Source organism: Vipera ursinii (genome assembly GCF_947247035.1).
Source record: "Vipera ursinii genome assembly, chromosome: 16".
Classification (NCBI taxonomy): Eukaryota; Metazoa; Chordata; class Lepidosauria; order Squamata; family Viperidae; genus Vipera; species Vipera ursinii.
The window spans coordinates 8295208-8313725 of record NC_139529.1 but is presented as its reverse complement, the minus strand read 5'-3'; the positions used below and the strand labels follow the sequence as shown (position 1 = coordinate 8313725).

Below are 18518 nucleotides of genomic sequence, written 5' to 3'. Positions count from 1 at the left end.
GCACTGTTCACCCTTTCAAAGAAACATTTTTTTAAAAAATAATCCTCTTCTTATAAAGTTATCAGATGCAGGAAACACAGGATTTGGAAGGAGAAACTTTCCTAACCAAGGAGAGAAGTAACCTAGAACAAAGGAGAAATTTCCCGAGAGCGAGAACAATTAACCAGTGGAACTCCTTGCCTCCAGAAGTTGTGCCTGCTCCATCCCTGGAGGTTTTCAAGAAGAGACTGGACAGCCATTTGTCTGGAATGGCACAGGGTCTCCTGCGTGAACCAGCAGGTTGAACTAGAAAATCTCCAGGATCCTTTCCAGTCCAATTATTATATTTTTTACATCGGTTAAGCAGAAAGCTATGAATATTCAGTACTTAAATACTGGTTCTAGTGGAAAAGGCACCAGGCTAGAAAACCAGGAGACTGGGAGTTCTAGTCCCGCCTTAATCATGAAAGCTGGCTTGATGGCTTTGGGGTTATCACCCGGAGACCGTGAGTTCTAGTTTTGCCTTAGGCACGAAAACTAGCTGGGTGATTTGGGACCAGTCACAGTGAGAAGATAAGTTGTAGGCATGAAAACTGACTGGGTGACTTTGGGACAATGGATCAGGAGGCAGTGAATTGTAGCACTGCCTTAGGCATGAAAGTCAGCTGGGTAACTCTGAGCCCATCATCAGGAGACGGAGAGTTCTAGTCCCTCCTTAGCCTGAAAAACAGCTGGGTGACCCAAGGCCCCTATCACTATTGGAAGTACCTTTGATTTCTTTTGCCACAGTCATCCTATTAGGATTCGTATTTATTATTACAATAATTATTATTATACTTCCAGTTGTTGCTAAGAAAGCTGCAAGAAGGGGATTTTATGGGTGATCTTCACTTGCTTGGCCTAAATTTTAGATTGGATTTGCTAAAAAAACAAAACAAAACAAAACCTTTCTACCTTGAAGAACACAAGAGATTTTTTTTAATTAAATTCATTTGGTAGGTGGAAGCTAATTGCACCGAACAAACGAAGTTAATTAAAGTTAACTTTAATTCCTAAATAAGGCAGCCTTGATTCCTCCTCCTCCTCCTCCTCCTCCTCCTCCTCCTCCTCCTCTTCTTCTTCTTCTTCTTCTTCTTCTTCTTCTTCTTCTTCTTCTTCTCCTCCTCCTCTTCCTCCTCCTCCTCCTCCTCCTCCTCCTCCTCCTCCTCCTCCTCCTCTTCCTCCTCCTCCTTCTTTTAAATGGAATCAGAAGCATTTTGAACTCAGTCTGGTTATTGTTTTTCATTCAGTGTATTCCAAATGCATTTTTGTAAAAAGTTCTGTGCTTCTACTGAAGACAAAAACCAGTGTATATACTTACAACACAAAACTAACTTCAAGCAAAACAAATCCCTTTCAAAGAAAACAAGATGTAAAACCAGCAGTGCGACTGAAAGAAGAAATGAAGGGAACATCTCTGCTAGTTCCTCTCTGTTTACAAATAAACAAACCGGTGAACAAGCTTTACAATTTTAAAAAGAAACTTTTTTGCAAGGAGCCGAGTACAGCTACAACTTTAAAGTTAACTTGACCGTTTGTTCCTTTTGCTTACAAGTTTCAATTTAAGTAAGGGGGGGAAAGAAGTAGAATTCCCCACAGGACAGTCCACTACAGAGGATTTTTTTATTGTTTATTTTTAAAAAAAGATTCGTTAAATTAAAGAAAAAGAAAAAAGAATTGCATGCATGCACAGAGCAGACTAGAACTCACTGTCTCCTAGCGACTGGCCCAAAGTTATCCATCTGGCTTTTAGGCCTAAAGTGGGACTAGAACTCACCGTCTCCTGGTCTCTACTGCTGCCTTCACCACTAGACCAAACTGCCTCTCTCCAGATTTCCTCAGAACCCTTCAAGCTCTTTCTTGGATACGTAGAGATGCACCGAGAAGGGTTCTTTCATCTTTCATCTTCCAACGGAAGACTTGAAGAAAAGAATTTGGAAGCCACGTTAACCTACCCAAGTCCTAAACGGACCCTTCAACTATCAGCTCTCAGGATCAAAAATCCAAAATTAGATTTGGCAAGAAAATTGGCTTTGACCAGTTTCTGATATTCTGCATTTTGTCAAGTCACGGACTGGCGATGAGCGAATTGCCAATCAGCCGGACACAAAAACCCACCACATTAATCTTGCATTAGCTACCAAAACGTTCCTCCTTTTCGAATTTAGCAACTTCAAGTCTTAAAAGAAAAGTATAATTGTCTCTGTTAAAAGGTGGGCTCTTCTCTGTCAAGCCTGTAGCTCGGAGGAAGAAGCTCTTACTAGAAAGAAATATCCCGGGACGTTTTTTACGCGGTTTTCCTCCTTGTCACCGGCCTGCATCATCCTGCAGTAGGAGCGTAGGAACCGCATGGAGAAAAGTCGGGATCTTCATCTTCATCAAAGCTGTGTTTAGTTTTTTGCCTTGACCCTTTCTCTCATGCTTCTATTCCTTCCTTCCCTCCCTCCCTCATTTTCTACCTCTTTTTTCTTTCATCTCTTAACTTTTTCTTATTCCCTCCCTCTCTCGTTTTTCTATTTCTCCTTCCTTCTCTTCTCTTTTTCTTATCCCTTCCTTCCCTCATCTTTCCATTTCTCTTCCTTTTATCTTTTTCGTTTTCCTTTCTTCCTTCTCTGGTGTCCCTATTTCTCCCTCCCTCCCTCCCTCCCTCCCGCCTTTCATGATGGGCTGTCCCATCTTTGCAGGTTGTGGGGCAGAGACTGGGAAGATGCCTTTCGTGCACAGCTGAATTTGTTTCTCTGCACATTGCTGAAGGTTGGGATAGATGATCCTTGGGATCCCTATGTCTTTAAGGTTCTGTTAGCCCCAGACCAGTTCAAGCCCCAGTTGCAGAAGTCAAATTGCAAAATGGCCATTACTGGACAGCAGTTTTTGCCATTTCTTTTTCATACAGCTCGAATCTGAATCGAATGAAACAATTCTGTGAGGTTTCACCCCTCCCCCTCGTCCTTTCCACACACACCCCCAACCACTCCACAAACCCCAAAACACCGTGCCACCGGATGCTTCTCCCACCCCCTAGCCATACTTGCCATTAATGCAACCCTGGTTTCTCGAACATGTCACAAACAGCTGCGCCCAGGCAACCGACAGAGCCTCAAACCCCGAAATATCAAAAAACAGCCCTGAACCAAAAGCCAGGATGCTGGCTTCGTGCCATGTGGGAGCTCGACAAACCAGGACATTCCTCCACTGAATGATGATTGGAAGAGGGTAAAATAAGCGATGCCCCCAAAGATTTGGGATTTAAATCACAATCCACCCAGCAGCTGTTCTGTGTCTGGTTAGCTCCTTCCAGCAAATTGCAAGGAAGCCAGTCAAATACCAAAGCGGCAGTTTTCGGCTGCTGCTATAGCAACAGAGTCGGCATTCCTAGAAAAGGGGGGGGGGTCTTCTCCACCAATGGAGCATCGCTGGCCTGGCTGCTCCATTTCTAACCGTGGTTTGATTCGAGGAAGCCCCAGCAAGCTCTGCCAATCAGACCCTCCTCCTGCCCTGCTTTGTGGAAAGAGCCATGCCAGTCTGCCCTCTCCTCCGGGCCGCAGGGGGTGGCAACGTTAAGGCAAGAGAGCAGAAGGAGACGAAAGGATGCTGCATCCTTGTGGGCAACTTTGGGGCACTCCGCAAGTTGCAAGTCCACTGGCACTGGGGCCGCTGCTCAGGGCTCTGGAGGAACAAAGATGCCCATGTTGGAGGCAGATCGCACGGACAGATACTCCTCGACTTACGACAACAACCGGGCCCCAATTTCCACAGCTGTTGATTAGTTTTGTCCTGTTATAGGATCTTTCTTCCCACCGTTGTTAAGCAAATCACTGCAGTTGTTAAGTTAGAAACGTGGTTGCTAAGTGAACCTGGCTTCCCCACCGATTTTGCAAAAGGGGATCACGTGACCCCGGGATGCTGAAACCGTCATAAATACACACCGGATGCCAAGAATCCTAGTTTTAATCCCGTGACCTTGGGAATGCTGCGACGGTTGCATGAAAAACACACATGAGTCACTTTTTCCAGTGCCGTCGTAACTTTGGATGGTCACTAAATGAAATGTTGTTAAGTTGAGGACTGCCTGTATGTTGACTGACTGATTGTTCCCGCTGCTTCTGAGCAGGGGGAATAAAATCCGCTTCCTTGTTTTCTCCTGGAACTCAGCCTCACGCAGACACACAAAAGAGCTGATCTGAAATTAACTCCTGCCGCAAGAAACTGAAGCAAAAGTCCACCGAGCAATAACACAAGTGAGTTGCGGTACTCGATTCCTCTAAATGCAGAGGAAACACTTCCCTATCCCCTTCCCCCCCGTAGTGAACATATAGATACATCCAGGGCACAAAATAATTAAGATCGTCTCTATCGATGGGAAGAGTTTCACAGTCTGCAGGCTGAGGTTTGACAGAGGAATATTCTATTTTTAAACTGAGTGGCTCAAACAGACCCTTAAATGGGCTACAGCATCACTTCACTTAGTTAACACTCTCACACTTATTTTTTTGTGAATCTGCAATTGAAGAGGAGGTGGCTGTGCGCACGTTTTGGTTTCCTGCACGGAAGGAAGAAGCTGGAAATAATTTGGACCTTATGACCGCCCAAATAAAGCGAAGACGGATCGCTGCCTTAAGAGGTTCACAAGCACACAATTAGGGAGAGAGAGCGCGCAAAGGCAACCCACACCAGGAGGGGCCCTGGTGACTCTGAATAACACCCGATCATCCGTCTGGAAGATCACAAAAAATGTAGCGGAATCTATCTGGCGTCCCAAAAAGGGAGATTACAGATAGTCCTCGACTTGAGGACCGCACCCAAAATTTCTGTTGCAATGCAAAGTAGTTGTTAAGTAAGTCATGCCCCATTTTACAACGTTTTTGATATCAGTGTCTCACATCTAAAGATGTCTAAGATCAGAGACAGAATCTACCCAAGGCTCGCTTCACTGAAGATCAAGAGAGAGAGGAAAGTTTCTTCTCTAGAGACTGGGGGGGGGGGTGTCAAATGGAGAAAGTGATAACGATTGCCCCCTACCCCAAAGCAAGTTTTCACAAGCAGTCCTGAGGTTTTAAAATCCGGGATGATCTCACCGCAGTTGGCACAGCTCAGCCTAAGAAATGTGCTGCTCTTTCCAAGCAGAACGGGTGAAATTGGCAATGCCAAGAAAAGGGGAAATGGACGCCAATGCCATCCCCAGCACCAGATTCGGAGAGGTTCATAAGAAGCTTTCAAGACCATCTTCTTGGGGGATTTTAAATCCTCGGTTCCCATCAATATGAGTTGCCTGTCCATTTCTGGCCTAATTGCATCGATGTTTTTAACTGAATGCTTTAAATCAGCCTATCAGCCAATCTGGCTGAAAAATCAAGCGTGCCTCTCTTGACATTCTCTTTGCTTAGTGACAGAAATTCGTAGGTCGAGGACTGCCTGTTTGGCACTTAAATCCTTCATATTGGATGGAATAACATGCATTTCTTGAGCCTCCAGAAGCAATTGTTGTAATGTCTCTCTTCTCAACCACACAATTTCCTCTCTTCACCCCCCGGAAGTGTTTTCTTGTGCATCCCAGTTTGCTAGAACACAACAACCGGCATTTTATGATTCAGCCACATTTTTTTTCCACTGGGTCATAGATTGCCCATTTACTCAAAACTTCATCCGGTGTTCTAGAAACATCGCACATCAGGAGTGGAAATAAGTACCATCATAAACCTTCTGCAGACTAAACAAAACAAAAAACAAAAAAAACACACCTGACATTGGAATTGGCTGAAATGGAAGGTGCATTATTCAAATTTTGTTTCCACCAGCCGAATAAATCCGGAACCTCATTACACGGTGCTTTGAATGAAAAGGGACAATATGAAGAAAGGGGGTTTGAAAATAAGTCGCATGTGGGGTCCTTGCTGCCCTCTGAGATTGCAGGTTTTCTTGCAGACGTTTCATGACCCAACTAGGTAACATCATCAGTGGTAGAGGAGAATGGAGTTTGTTCTCTGTGTGAGTCCCCTTGTTTAGCAGAAATTTGGGTCACAATTGTGGTGGTTAGTCAAAGAATACGAATACCTAATCCCAACATGATCTGATTAAAAGGAATACAGTACGGAAGAATAAGCAGTGATAATAGAAACGATCTCATTAAACCAAAAGGATTCGGTCAAATTACTCACATATTTAAAATACCTTCTGCTGTTTCCATCCAACAAAACCGCTAACTCTAAGCACACTTGTGCAGTTTTCTTCTTTAAAGAAAATTAAACGTCTAGGCAATATTCGAGTTAACAAACTTCCCCTTTAGAAGTCCATGAATGCACAGAAGTGGGTGAAGGGGGAAAAAAAGGGAAAATATTTGCAAAGAATGCTGAGGCGCCCAAAGCAGAAAAAGGCCGTTGTTTAGGCAAGCAAATGAATAATTTACTGGAACTTCACATCCATTAAATTCATTTTGTTTGCAGTCCTCCCTCCTGGAAGAGTTAGGTCATTGTATGCTTACTCCATAGCTGTAAGGACACAAATCTTTGTCAAGGAAGAATATTTCTCAGGAAATGTCAATTAGTTCTTTTGGGCAGAGATCAGCCTAAATCCAGCTGGCAGGGATAAATCAGTAACAGAGCATTTTCTGGCTGGCCAACAGCTCGGTCTGGAAAAGACCAAAAGGAAGCTGTCACTGTTATTCCTCTTCCCAAACTCAACTCCCTTTCAGCACTGATGATGTTACCTAGTTGGGTCGTGAAATGTCTGCAAGGAAACCACCAAGCTCAGAGAAGACCAAGGACCCCACAGTTTAATCCTGACCGACAAATATTCTTTTCGATCAGTGTCTCAGATCTGTCAAACAAAAGCACAGGCTAACTGCAGATTAAGGTCAAACCCATGAAGGCTGACCCACAGATGGTGTCTTTCCAGCATGTTACAGGGGAAAAAAAATCAATAAATCAAGTTTGAATCATGAGTCATGCTGAATACTCATCTGCATTCAATCCTATATTATCCAAGTCTTCGTGAATATAATACAGGGGTCCCCAACCCCCAGGCCAGAGACCAGGACGGGCTGCGGAAGCAAGTAAAAACCCCATCCACACACACATGCAATTCAGGCACCATGCAAAACCACACACACCCAGTCCGTGGAAAAACCGCCCTCCACGTAACCGGTCCCCGGTGCCCAAAGGTGGGGTTGGGGAGAACCCCATACCATTTCTGCAAAGGGGCTGTCCAGCCTCTTCTTCAAAGCCTCCAGTGATGGAGCACCCACAACTTCTGGAGGCTGTTCCATGGGTTGTTGTTGCTTTTCCTGCAAAGTGTTTTTTTCCCCTCCCTGTTGATATTTTCTGTCTATCACTTAACTGTAAATTAAGAAGATAAAGTGTGTGTGTGTGTGTTGGGGGGGGGGGAAAGTAGGTCTGCCACGCACAGGAAATACTGACGATGTGCGGCACAGAAAGAGAGACCACAAGGCAGAAGAAGGAGAATCTCATCTCAGACAGCTTCAAGGGTTTGCAGAAAGAGCCGCGGGTGGGAAGGACCCAGTTTTTAAATGATGCAGTTCCTCGTTTCCTTGTTGTCTGCCTGCAGTCCTGAATTCCTCTTTATTTGCGCGAACCTTGGATCTTTCAAAGGGAAGCAGGCAGTCCCCCACTTACGACCAGCTGAAAGGTCGTGCCTGACCTGACTGCCACTGGGATTCTACGATGGGGCGGAGCTTGCAGACAAGCTCCTCCCCAAAGTCCCTCCCCAACCACGCCCCCTTATCCCTCACAGAAGGGAACCCCCACTTTCAGAGTCAGGGGGCACTGAAGTTGGCTGATCCTGACCTTTCCCCCCAAATTAGGCACAATTTACGATCGCAACAGAGCCCCAAATTTCTGTCGCTAAAGTGAGACAGTTGTTAAGTGAGTTTTGCCCCATTTCTTTTTGCCAACTTTAAACCCACAACTTTAAAAGCACTAACTCCCGCGAGCGTCCTACTAAAATATGCATCCATCCAGTTGGAATCGATTTGAAAACAAAAACAAAAAAAGCTGTGTTTTGGTTTAATTTTCACAAAGCCTCTCATATTTTCTTCCAGAGAGGATTTAGCACAGAAGCCTCCTTTGTTGCTCACATTCTTAAAGCAGAATCTAGAGCATAAATAGTGATCCAGAGTGCAAAGACAAGTATTTTCATTGCCGGGAGAAAATTTTATCAGGATATCTGCCCGAGACCATATGGGCTACTGTATTTTTTAAATTCTGCAACAGCATCTATTCTGACAAAACAGGAAGCGCTTTGCAAACAGCATAAATTATTCAAATAAAATAAACTTTGCTTTTTTTAACGCTTTATTTTAAAAATTGCCACGTTTAATAAGTGGCATAAACAGATTTCCTCCTGCAGGTCAACGTGACCAAGACATATGAAGTGTTCATTCTCAGCTCATCCAATGTCATCCGCGCATTTTTCAGATTTTTTTTCCAAAGTCATGAGATCTAGAAACTTGGACTGCCTTCAGTGGAGGAGAGAAAGGGAACTTACTTTTTCCATGCTATGTTCCAGGAAGGAAGGAAGGAAGGAAGGAAGGAAGGAAGGAAGGAAGGAAGGAAGGAAGGAAGGAAGGAAGGAAGGAAAGAAAGAAGGAAGGGGAGAGAGGAAGAGGAAAAAGAATAAGGAGAAAGAGGAAGAGAAGATAAAGGAGAAAAAGGAGAAGAAAAGAAAAAAGGAGGAAGAGGAGGAGACAGACAATGTGCAGGAAAGGAGAAGGAAAAGAGAAAAAAAGGATGTGGAGAAGGAAGAGGAGAAAGAATTCTGCAACCCAAACCTCATTCCTGAACTCCTGTGCTCGCCATGGCAGTTCTGCAACATTTGCAAGGCTGTGGAACATGGGGATGCGGGAATGAGGGGTCCCTGCATCTGGTGCATGTTACCTAAAGGACACTATATTGTTTATACATCCCGTCTCGTTCCTTTGTGTAGAATACTGAAAGTGGAGGAAGCACATTTTTGCCTCTGGGCTGCCTTCCTGTCCATTCTCTCTTCCTTTTGTTTCTCAATTTCTTCCTCTTCGCCTGGTTTATTTGCAGCCTCACTTCACTTACACACACACACACACACACACAAGCCTACGCAGCTCCACATTTCACCCTCCTGCCCCCAGGAAACCCAGGACCCTAAACACAAACCAACAACCTTCTCCTCGTTATAAGAAAAGAGGTAAATCAATTCCCCTTGAGTGCAAAAAAAACACAACAAAAACAAAACAGAATAACAGAGCAACAAAGTTGGAAGGGGACCTTGGAGGTCTTCTAGTCCAACCCCCTGCTCAAGCAGGAGACCCTACACTATTCCAGGCAAATTTCTGTCAAATCTCTTCTTGAAAACCTCCAGGAGCAGAGAATCCACAACTTCTCTTGTTCTGCATAAAACAAGGACCAATAGTTGCATAAAAAGTGAAGGAGGTGCTAATGGAAAAATTGAAATGAGGGCGGAAAATCCATATACTACCTTTGCTTTCTACGATGCTAAATACGATTTAAGTGCTCTTGCCTTCTGCAGACGCTAAGCATTGTCACCTCTCAATTTCCTTCTTATTTCCCTTTATTTTTCCTTCTGTTCAATCGGGTCTGAATCTCAGAGACTGCCTGGACAAGCTCCTGCCTTTTTCTTGGCAAGATTTTGCAGAAGTGGTTTGCCATTGTCTCCTTCCTAGGGCAGAGTGAATGTGGCTGGCCTCAAGGTCCCCTGGCACAGCTTACATCCTGCCAGGATAGCTTTGACACAATCAGACAACAAGATTTGCCTATATCCCAGGTCCTTGGGAGGGACAAAATGGCAAAATCCAGACTGTTCAACTAACCGTGATAAAAATATATTAGTCTTGCATATACTTCTGGTTGAGAAACACTGGGATAAATAAACTGGACAGAAACACAGCTTTGAACCCTGGAATGCACAGAAGACACAAAACTGCTCGACAAATTTCGGAGAAAGAAAAGGGATTTTTCAGAGGAAGTGGAGTCAGGAGGGTGGGTTAAAACACGTGTTGTGGCTTCTGCAAAATGCGGCACTCGTGACAGTCGTATGATATTGCCGTGCTATACATTTGACTCAAGAGTAAACATGACTTCATTGGATAACTTCTAGCTGGATCAGGATGCAACTCCAGGTATTCTGGCGCTATTTTAGGATTCTGGGAATTAAAATCCTGCAAACACCAGGAATTTTGTCCCGTTGTTGTTGTGGCAAGAATATTTCATTATGCAGGCAGTCAATCAACCAGAACAGAGCTGGAAGGGACCTTGGAGGTCTTCTAGTCCAACCCCCTGCTCAGGCAGGAGACCCTATGCCATTCCAGACAAATTGGTTGTCCAATCTCTTCCTAAAAACCTCCAGGGATGGAGCACCCACAACTTCTGGAGGTCAGCTGTTCCACTGGTTAATTGTCTTCACCATTGGGAAGTTTCTCCTTAATTCCAGATTGCTTCTCTCCTTGGTTAGTTTCCATCTGTTGCTTCTTGTCCTGCCCTCTGGTGCTTTGGTGAATAAGTTGACCCCCCCTCTTCTTTGTGGTGGCCCCATGTGAACATTTTGGGGTTCAATTTTGAAAATTTGGGAATCAATTGCGATAGCAAATCAAAGTCTACCTGTATATACAATTGCCTCAGCTAGCGAGATGGGCACCTTATACATTTAAAAATACAATGCAGATGATATACTGCCAAGCTGAATTAAAAAATAGCTCAAAATCTCCAAATGGGCTATGAGAAAACAAGGGTTGGCTTTGCTCTTGTAGGAATTTGTCTAATTTAAAGGACGGTTGTTAAATGCAACGGGATTTAATTTGAAAAGAATAGGGTTATGGATTACAAACCCACCCAAACCCACTCATGGCTTTTGTGATTGATGGGTGAGGGGAAATATAATCACTGGCTAATAACTGTTTAGGGCCCAAAGCTTTGCCTGTTCAAATCCATATTTATGGATTTCGTGCTCATCACAAGACAATTGGATGTGAAGTTCGGTGTTTTTATCAGATACCAGTTTATGTTTCCAAGCAATCAATCAGTAGGGAAATAATCAATGGATTTTCCGGATGGGCCAATTAATGGATTGAGCTATTAAGCAGCCAGACATTTGAATTGATGGGGGAAAGCTGTGCTGAAGGGGTAGATGGCAGATACAGGCAACCCTCAACACTTCATTTACTGACCGTTCAAAGTTACAAAGGCACTGGAAAAGGGACTTATGACCGTTTTTCACACTTATAACCGTTGCAGCATCCCCAAATTATAAATTGGGCACGACTCATTTAACAACCCAACTGTTCTGAACCAGCCCTCTTCTAACAAACCCCTTATCAGAAAGAAGAGACTGGAGAGCGTCCAAGGCTAAAAGGCTTCTGCCAAGATTTAATTACGCAGTTAACAAAAACACTAGAGCTTGTCTTCTCAAGCGGAAAAGTTGCTTTCAGCAACCAGCCCCTCCCCAAACACTCCTTTTATAGAGAGCTCAGGGCGTGGTCTCCCTGTGCCTCCTCCCGAGGAGTCCCATAGCCTTTCTTTGTTTGTTCCTGCTCGACTGCCTCCTGCGTCGGGCGTCCTTGAACAGGGCCAGCTGTGGGTCATCATCCTCCGCACTCTCGGGCTCACGCAGCTGAGAAGAGGTCCCCGGCTGAGGACTCTGCAAAGCCTCCAAACCATCATCAGCCGGTTCGTCTCCCTCCTCCCCCTCATCTGAGTCCTCCGATACGTCGGAGCCGGCTGTCGGACCCACAGGCTGGCCCTGAGTCACAACACCAACAGCAGTTGTAAGTAGAGGACTATCTCGATACTGTATTGGATGTCTCCGTCGGAATGATATTTGGCATCCAGTGCGACCGAACCATCTTCAGATGACCCACAAACCCAGCACGGGTCTCGAAACTGGTCAGAACAGGGGATGGGACACCTTATGAAGCCCTAGAGCTGTAGGCTAGAGTAGGAAAAGAGAAAACACCCACGGAAAATAAACTAGCAAAACTTTCCATCTGGCTACCCCAAAAATTCAAATCTGACTCAAAGGCAAGCTTAGGCCAAGCAGGGTTAGGTCATTAAAGCAGGAGAAAGTTTACTTATGAACCCAGCCAACGGTGGCTTAAGAGTTAAAGCGCCGTTAAGTCAAGGGAGATTTTAACAAAAACAGAATAGCAAGAGCTGGAAGCCGAGAGAGACTTTGATAGAAGCAGGTAACAGAGCTGAAAGGGACCTTGGAGGTCTTCCAGTCCAACCCCCCTTGCCCAAGCAGGATACCCTATTTGTGAGAAAATCTGTACTGGCAGTTTGGAGCAAAAAGTCAACCTTTGTTTTTCGAGGGGCAAAGCAGAAGATAGAATAATAGAGCTGGAAGGGACCTTGGAGGTCTTCCAGTCCAACCCCCTGTTCAAGCAGGAGACCCTTTCCCATTCCAGGCAAATGGCTGTCCGGTCTCTTCTCAAAAGCCTCCAGTGATGGGAGTTTTGAGTTTTAAGCACTTCACGGCACCGAAGACGGATTCACCCCGTCTCTCTTCCAGTTGTACCAAATTAAAGATTCAGCTCAACGCCACCCGCCAGCGCTTCCAAACTAGCCAGAGGAAAGGCTGCCTTCCACAACCACAAATACACACACAGCAGCCACAAGTTGCTGAGCTCTATCATTAGGACAAGAGCCTGGATGGTTTATTTCCAAGGGAGAGAGAGAGAGAGAGAACTTTTGACTTCCCCGCTGGGAGTCGAGGTGGGTGGTGAAAGGACGTTAGTGATCCAAAGGCTGGTCTGAGTTACTCCAGGGCCCGCTCCTTCTGCCCTGAGGGAGGCAGAAGGTGCATTGGTGGATCATGTCCCTGGACACTGCAACCATCATAAATATGAAGCGGTGGCTAAGCTTTTGAACTTCAGTCACATAACCGTGGGGAACGCAACCAAGGCTAAAACTGAAAAAACAGTCATAAGTCCCCTTTTTCGGTGCGGTTGTAACTTTGAACGGTCACGAAGCAAACTGCCGTAAGTCAAGGACTTATCTCTACTGTCCGTCTTAGTTTGAGTAGCTAGCTTAGAGTTCACCCTCTCACAGACCGTCCACTCCATGCCTCAGTTGCCTGAGCAACCAACAGACGTAGCATCATCCAGCCTTTCGCTTCTCTCATTGAGCAAATGCCACAGGATCTCCTTCAAAGAGACCATCATCTTCCTAATTAGCTGTTTACTCGAAAGCCGAGCTGTCGGCCTCCTGCAAGGCAACTCTCTGAACCAGCCCTGGTCCGACGTGTTTGCGCAACAATCCGGCAATTCTCCGATCCTTTCAGTGTCTGAAACAGCCTGACGTTCTGCAAGACCGGCCTCTTGATTATTTGGGGTTGCAGGCTACCCCCACGCCTCTAAGCTGGAAATGCGCCACCCGCGTTGTAGACTGTGCCTCTCTTCCACTGAAAGTTGGTTGGCTCTGGTCAAGGAATTCTGGACTTCTCCAAAGCTCAGGACAGGAACCTGGAGTCTCTTTTCACGTTTGGACGGCAGCCAGAGCGAGGGTTCGGTTTCAAAATCCTTTGCTGCTTTTCACAATGCCAAAGGAAATCCTTGGGCTCACTTTTCCCAAACAATAGCAAGAGTAGCAATTTCTCCCTTGCTCCACAGTGTCTAACAAGGAAAAGTAATACGGCAGCGTCACAGTCTTAAAAGCCACGTCTCTCCAAAGGACTTATAAAAGTCAACAGGGGGGTGGGGGGAAAGCATCTGATGATGGTAATGAAACGTCTGCAAGGAAGCAGCCAAGCTCAGACTCCACAAGTCCTCCTCCTCCTCCACAAACTCCACTCCCTCCTAGTACTGATGAGGGTACCTAGCTGGGTAATGAAACGTCTGCCAGAAAACTAGCCAATTCAGAGCTGCTGCATATACACAGGGGAAAAGGCACACCTGCTAGCATTGATGGTGTTCCCCAGCTGGGTCATGAAATGGCAGAAAGGAAACCACCAAGATCAGAGCTGCTGCTGCATATAAATGGGGAGCAAACCCCACACTCATTAGCCCCGACGATGTTGCCTGGTTGGATCACCTGTTGCACTAAACCAGAGTTTGCTTCATGCAGTTGTTACCCAAACCTCACATCGGTTTGCTTTGTGCAGTGAGCCAAGCAATGACGGCGTGCTCAACTTTCAGGCTGAATTTTCATATACTCTTTTAGCCAAAAACAATTTTGGTTTTGGACCTTGTTTATAAGCCACTAATTATGGCCTATTGGTTTGAGCACAGTAGGCCACTCCGTTCTTCCAACCATCCAAAATAAACACGGCTTGATGAGATTAATATATCCAACCGGTGACTGGTTTTATTTAATTTCCTATTTGAGGCAAAAATGGGGTTTTCTTCCCAAATCCACTGTAAAGCTTTAAATGTGCATAAAACCACAACAGAATAACAGTGTTGGGAGGGACCTTGGAGGTCTTCTAGTCCAACTGCCTTTCCTTCCCAAGCTCCTTTCAATCTTCCGACAGTTAAGAAAATTACGTGAATGAAATAGGCAAGCATCACACACACACACACACATACACACACACCGTTTTCCCTTTCCTTACTTGATTGCAACTAAAAAGTTGTCTGTTTTTCTCTTTCCCCGATAAAAATGTGAGTCAAACAGAAACAGGAAGCTAGAAGACACTCTACTTCATCGTGAATGTCATTCTTCCTTAAAATTCTTTTGCTTTTCTGCCCAATTTGCCAGGAAGAAAAAGCTCATTAGGCCAGCTAAAAACTGGCAGCCTTCACACGATATCCTTACTATCTCGGTTAATTTTAAACCGTTTGTAGTTTTTCTACCTACTCAGCCAATTCGATTAGGTTACTATCTTGTGCAAGCCTGAAAACGGTTACTGCAGAAATAGATAAAACACGTTGAGTGAGCACCACTCCTATGTTCACAAAACACACCCATGTTTAAGTTGTGGTTCACTCAAGATCTCTGGGTTTACATAGGTTGAATTCCCACGAGAGGCCAAGGTGAGGCTGGCAGTTTTGGGGCTGGGTGGTGGGTGAAGAGGAGAGGACCACCAACTTAATTCTGAAAGTCAGGGGATTGTCATAAAAGAACAGCCAAAGAGCCTCGAACTCATTTACACGGTGGGCAAAAGAGTCAGGGATTCCAGAAACATCTTGTAGAAGCAGAAAAAGATGGATGGCTAGACAGGATAGATGGATAGACAGGCAAGCTGATCCACATCACGCAAACAAGAAAAAAAAAAAAAACAGAGGCCAGAAATCAATAAGTACACCTTTTTTTTCTTTCCCATTAAATAAAAACGATTTAAGCCTTTCTCTTCCCCCCAGAGAGCATTCAGCACCTCCAGTCAAAGCTATCTCCAGGCTGAGGCCATCCCTGCCGGTTTGAAAATCTTAAGAGGTTGCATTCACACCATTTTAGCTAAACCTGGTTAGCTCTTTTCCTCCCCTTTTCGATGAGGCAGCGGTAGTGGCTGGAATCAAAGGGGGGGGAGGCATTAATTCAGGAATTAGTGAAGCCACTGCAAGGGGGGCGGGGGACAGAGGAGAAACGGTTGGAAAACATGGGGAATGGGAGGTGCCTGCCTCGAAGACCCCCGTCTGAAAATAAAGCGCAAAAATAAGAAATAGCTTCTCTCTCAAGATAAGCCCTTAGCTTAAATCACCAAGCAGAAATATCAAAGCACCCTGATTTTTTTTTAATGTTAGCGAAGAAAGAGAGCAGATTTTTTTTCGGGGTGGGTGGGTGGGTGGGAATAATTACCCCACCCCCACCAGAAAGGTTCCCCAGCTCTCTGTCCTCTTTCTCGCGTCTGGCTCCTCTGGCTTCGCTTCCACGCCCCGCCACCCCAGCGCCTCTTCTTCTCTCCCCCACGAAAGGCTTTAAAACATTTCCGTTCTCCTGTTGAGAAATGCGATTTTTTGCCTCGGCCGCCTCGACCCACCGAGGCTCGTTTCGTTCGCGATTGCATCAGTGGGGGGGGGGGGAAGACACCCAGGTTAAAATTACAAACGAGCCGATCGGGCACACGCGCTTCGCCGGACACCCCCTTTCCCCCCAAAAGCTGCGCTAAACCGCCCCCCCTCCCCGCCAAGGTCTGCATTTGAACCATCCAGGAGGAAAAGCAGCGGCTGCAAAAAAAAAAAAACCACGAGGCGCCCGGCCAGCCTTTGCAAACCGTTATTTTTTTCCTCCTGGGAAATCCCAGGAGAAAACGCAGCGAAGGAAATATGAACCATCTCGTTCCTCCTCCTCCACCCCTCACTCCCCCGCCGCACCCCTCGTTTTCTTTGCCCGGGGAAGTTGGCGCATCGGCGGCGCCCGGCTTGCGACCCCCTCCGGAGGGGAAGGGGAAGGCTCCCGCTCTCCGGAAAGCCCCCCAAGCCAGGCTAAAGCCTTGGCACTCCCCCCCTCCGCTTCCAGCGGCAGACTTACCCACAGTTCGGTGCCCCAATTCATGGTGCCAGCAGCTGGGGCTTCGCGAAGCGGCGCGTCCTGGAGAGCAGCTGGGGTCTGGGGTCTTCAGCCCCTGCTTCTTGCTCCCGCCTCCCCCAGTCGGAGGCGAGCCCCCTTCCCAGCCCTGTGCCCAACTGGCATAGGCTGGCCAATGGCAAGGGGGAGGCAGAGAGGAGAAGGGGCTTTGCCCCCGCCTGGTCTGTCCCTCGGTCGGTCTGCCTCCCACCTCCCCCGCAAGAGCCCCAGACTCGCTATCTGCCCATCGCTTCCTCCGTCCGGAGTAAAAGGAAAAAAAAAAATGGCTCAAGCAGCAACTCCGGAGTCTTGGGCAAGGGAGGGGGAAGGTTGACAGCTCGGGGAGGGGGAAGGGGAGAGCGCGCATGCGCCGGGGGGGCCCCAGAAGGAGCGGGTATGCAGGGAGGAGGAGGGAAAAAGAGGAGGGCGAGCAGGGGGCTCCGGGGATTGCGCAAGCGCGAGAGGGGGGGGTCGGTGGCACACACCCCCCCCCGCTTAGATGGCTTGAGCCAGGCGGCAGCGCCTTTTGCAAGCTTGAAGCGCGACCTCGCGGGCTCCGAGGACAGCCGGCAGCTCGGGGGGAGATATTGGCGGGGAGGGGGCTCGCGGAGGAGGCTTAGCCCAAAGCCCCCCGTAGCCGGGCTCGGGAGCCGAGCGGACTTGATCCGGACTCGGTTTTGCGAAAGCGAAGACGGTGCGCCAGCTCGCTAAGGGCAAGCTCCATCGGAGCAGCGGGCGCAGCGCGCTCGGCCAGAAGCAAACCATGGTTAAGGTGCTGCAGCCGGGCTTGCCCTGTGGACGTGACGGCCCCCTCCCCAAACCTTCCTCGGGCCAGCTTAAGCCCGCTATGGCCAGCCGGCCTGGGCCGTCCAAACCCTCCAACTGCAATTGACCGGGAGAAGCTCAAGGAACAAACCAAAGGTGGCTTAACACATCCCTGGACTCCCACAGATCATGGTTAAGAAACGTGCTTCAGATAGGCAGGCAATGGGAGCGTAATCGCCCTCTTGTATCCCTGCCAAGCCTTCCTCTGACGGGTGCTGTCCAAATCCTTAAAGTACAATTTAATCTAAGCTCAACAAATCAATCATATCGCCATCCTTCCATTCATACACAGCTAGTCCTTGACTGACAACATTCATTTACTGACCGCTCAAAGTTTTAGAGGTACTGAAAAAAGAGACTCGGGACCGTTTTTTACACTTACGACCGTTGCAGCATCCCCGGTTCACATTTATGACGGTCGCAACGTCCCGGGTGGGTCACGTGATCCCCTTTTGGAACCTTCTGACAAACTGAGTCAATGGGGAAGCCAGATTCACTTAACAACCGTTAACAACTGCCATGATTCACTTAGCAACTGTGGCCAGAAAAATCGCAAAATGGGGAAAATTTAACTTAACAATGGTCTCGCCAGCAGAAATTTTGGGCTCAACTGTGATCCTAAGTTGAGGGCTACCTGCAGATTTGTGTACCACCTGTCTTATCGCAAACAGGCTGGTAACCATGGAAGTTGTGCTCTGCACTCAGCAAGGGAAGATGGCTGTAGCATAAGGGATCTATCAAAAAATACGACAGGCGCCCAAAGATTCTTGCATGGATAACCCTTGATGGTAATTCTTTTCAAATACTGGAATGCTGCTATCATGGCCCCTCCAGTCCTTCTTTTCTCTAGACTTTAGAGCAGTTGCTAAATGAGTGGTTGTAAGTCACGGACTTCCTAAAATTGGTACAAAGTTTGCTGGGAATCTAGCCTCTTGAAGCCACGTCAGTGTGTAGGCCAGTTCTGCACAACACCCGGCACAACTTGCAGAACTGAAGGGCCCTGGGAGATCATCTAAGCCAGCCACCTGCAGATGCACACAGTAGCCCAATGTTTGGCCAAATCACATCAGGGCAGTGAAGCAAAACAATGAGTGTGTTGTACTTGAAAACAGCCATTGTTCTTTGTGAGAGACCTCCAGTCAACAAGAATGCAGTGAAAACGCCCAAACGTCTTGTGTGTGTGCCATACAGCAGGATAGGAATTAAAACAACTAAAATATCTCTTACTCTGAA

General features: G+C 46.8%; 1 protein-coding gene across 1 annotated transcript in view; it reads right to left on the bottom strand.

Annotated features, from left to right (window-relative positions):
• FNBP1 (formin binding protein 1) overlaps window positions 1-16705 on the bottom strand; it is a 49855-nt gene extending 33150 nt beyond the window's left edge. Inside the window, exon 1 of the mRNA XM_083375374.1 lies at window positions 16425-16705. Within this exon, the coding sequence (XP_083231500.1) occupies window positions 16425-16448 (24 nt within the window). The 5' untranslated portion in view covers window positions 16449-16705. The remainder of the gene's footprint in view (window positions 1-16424) is intronic.
• Window positions 16706-18518: the final 1813 nt, after the last annotated feature.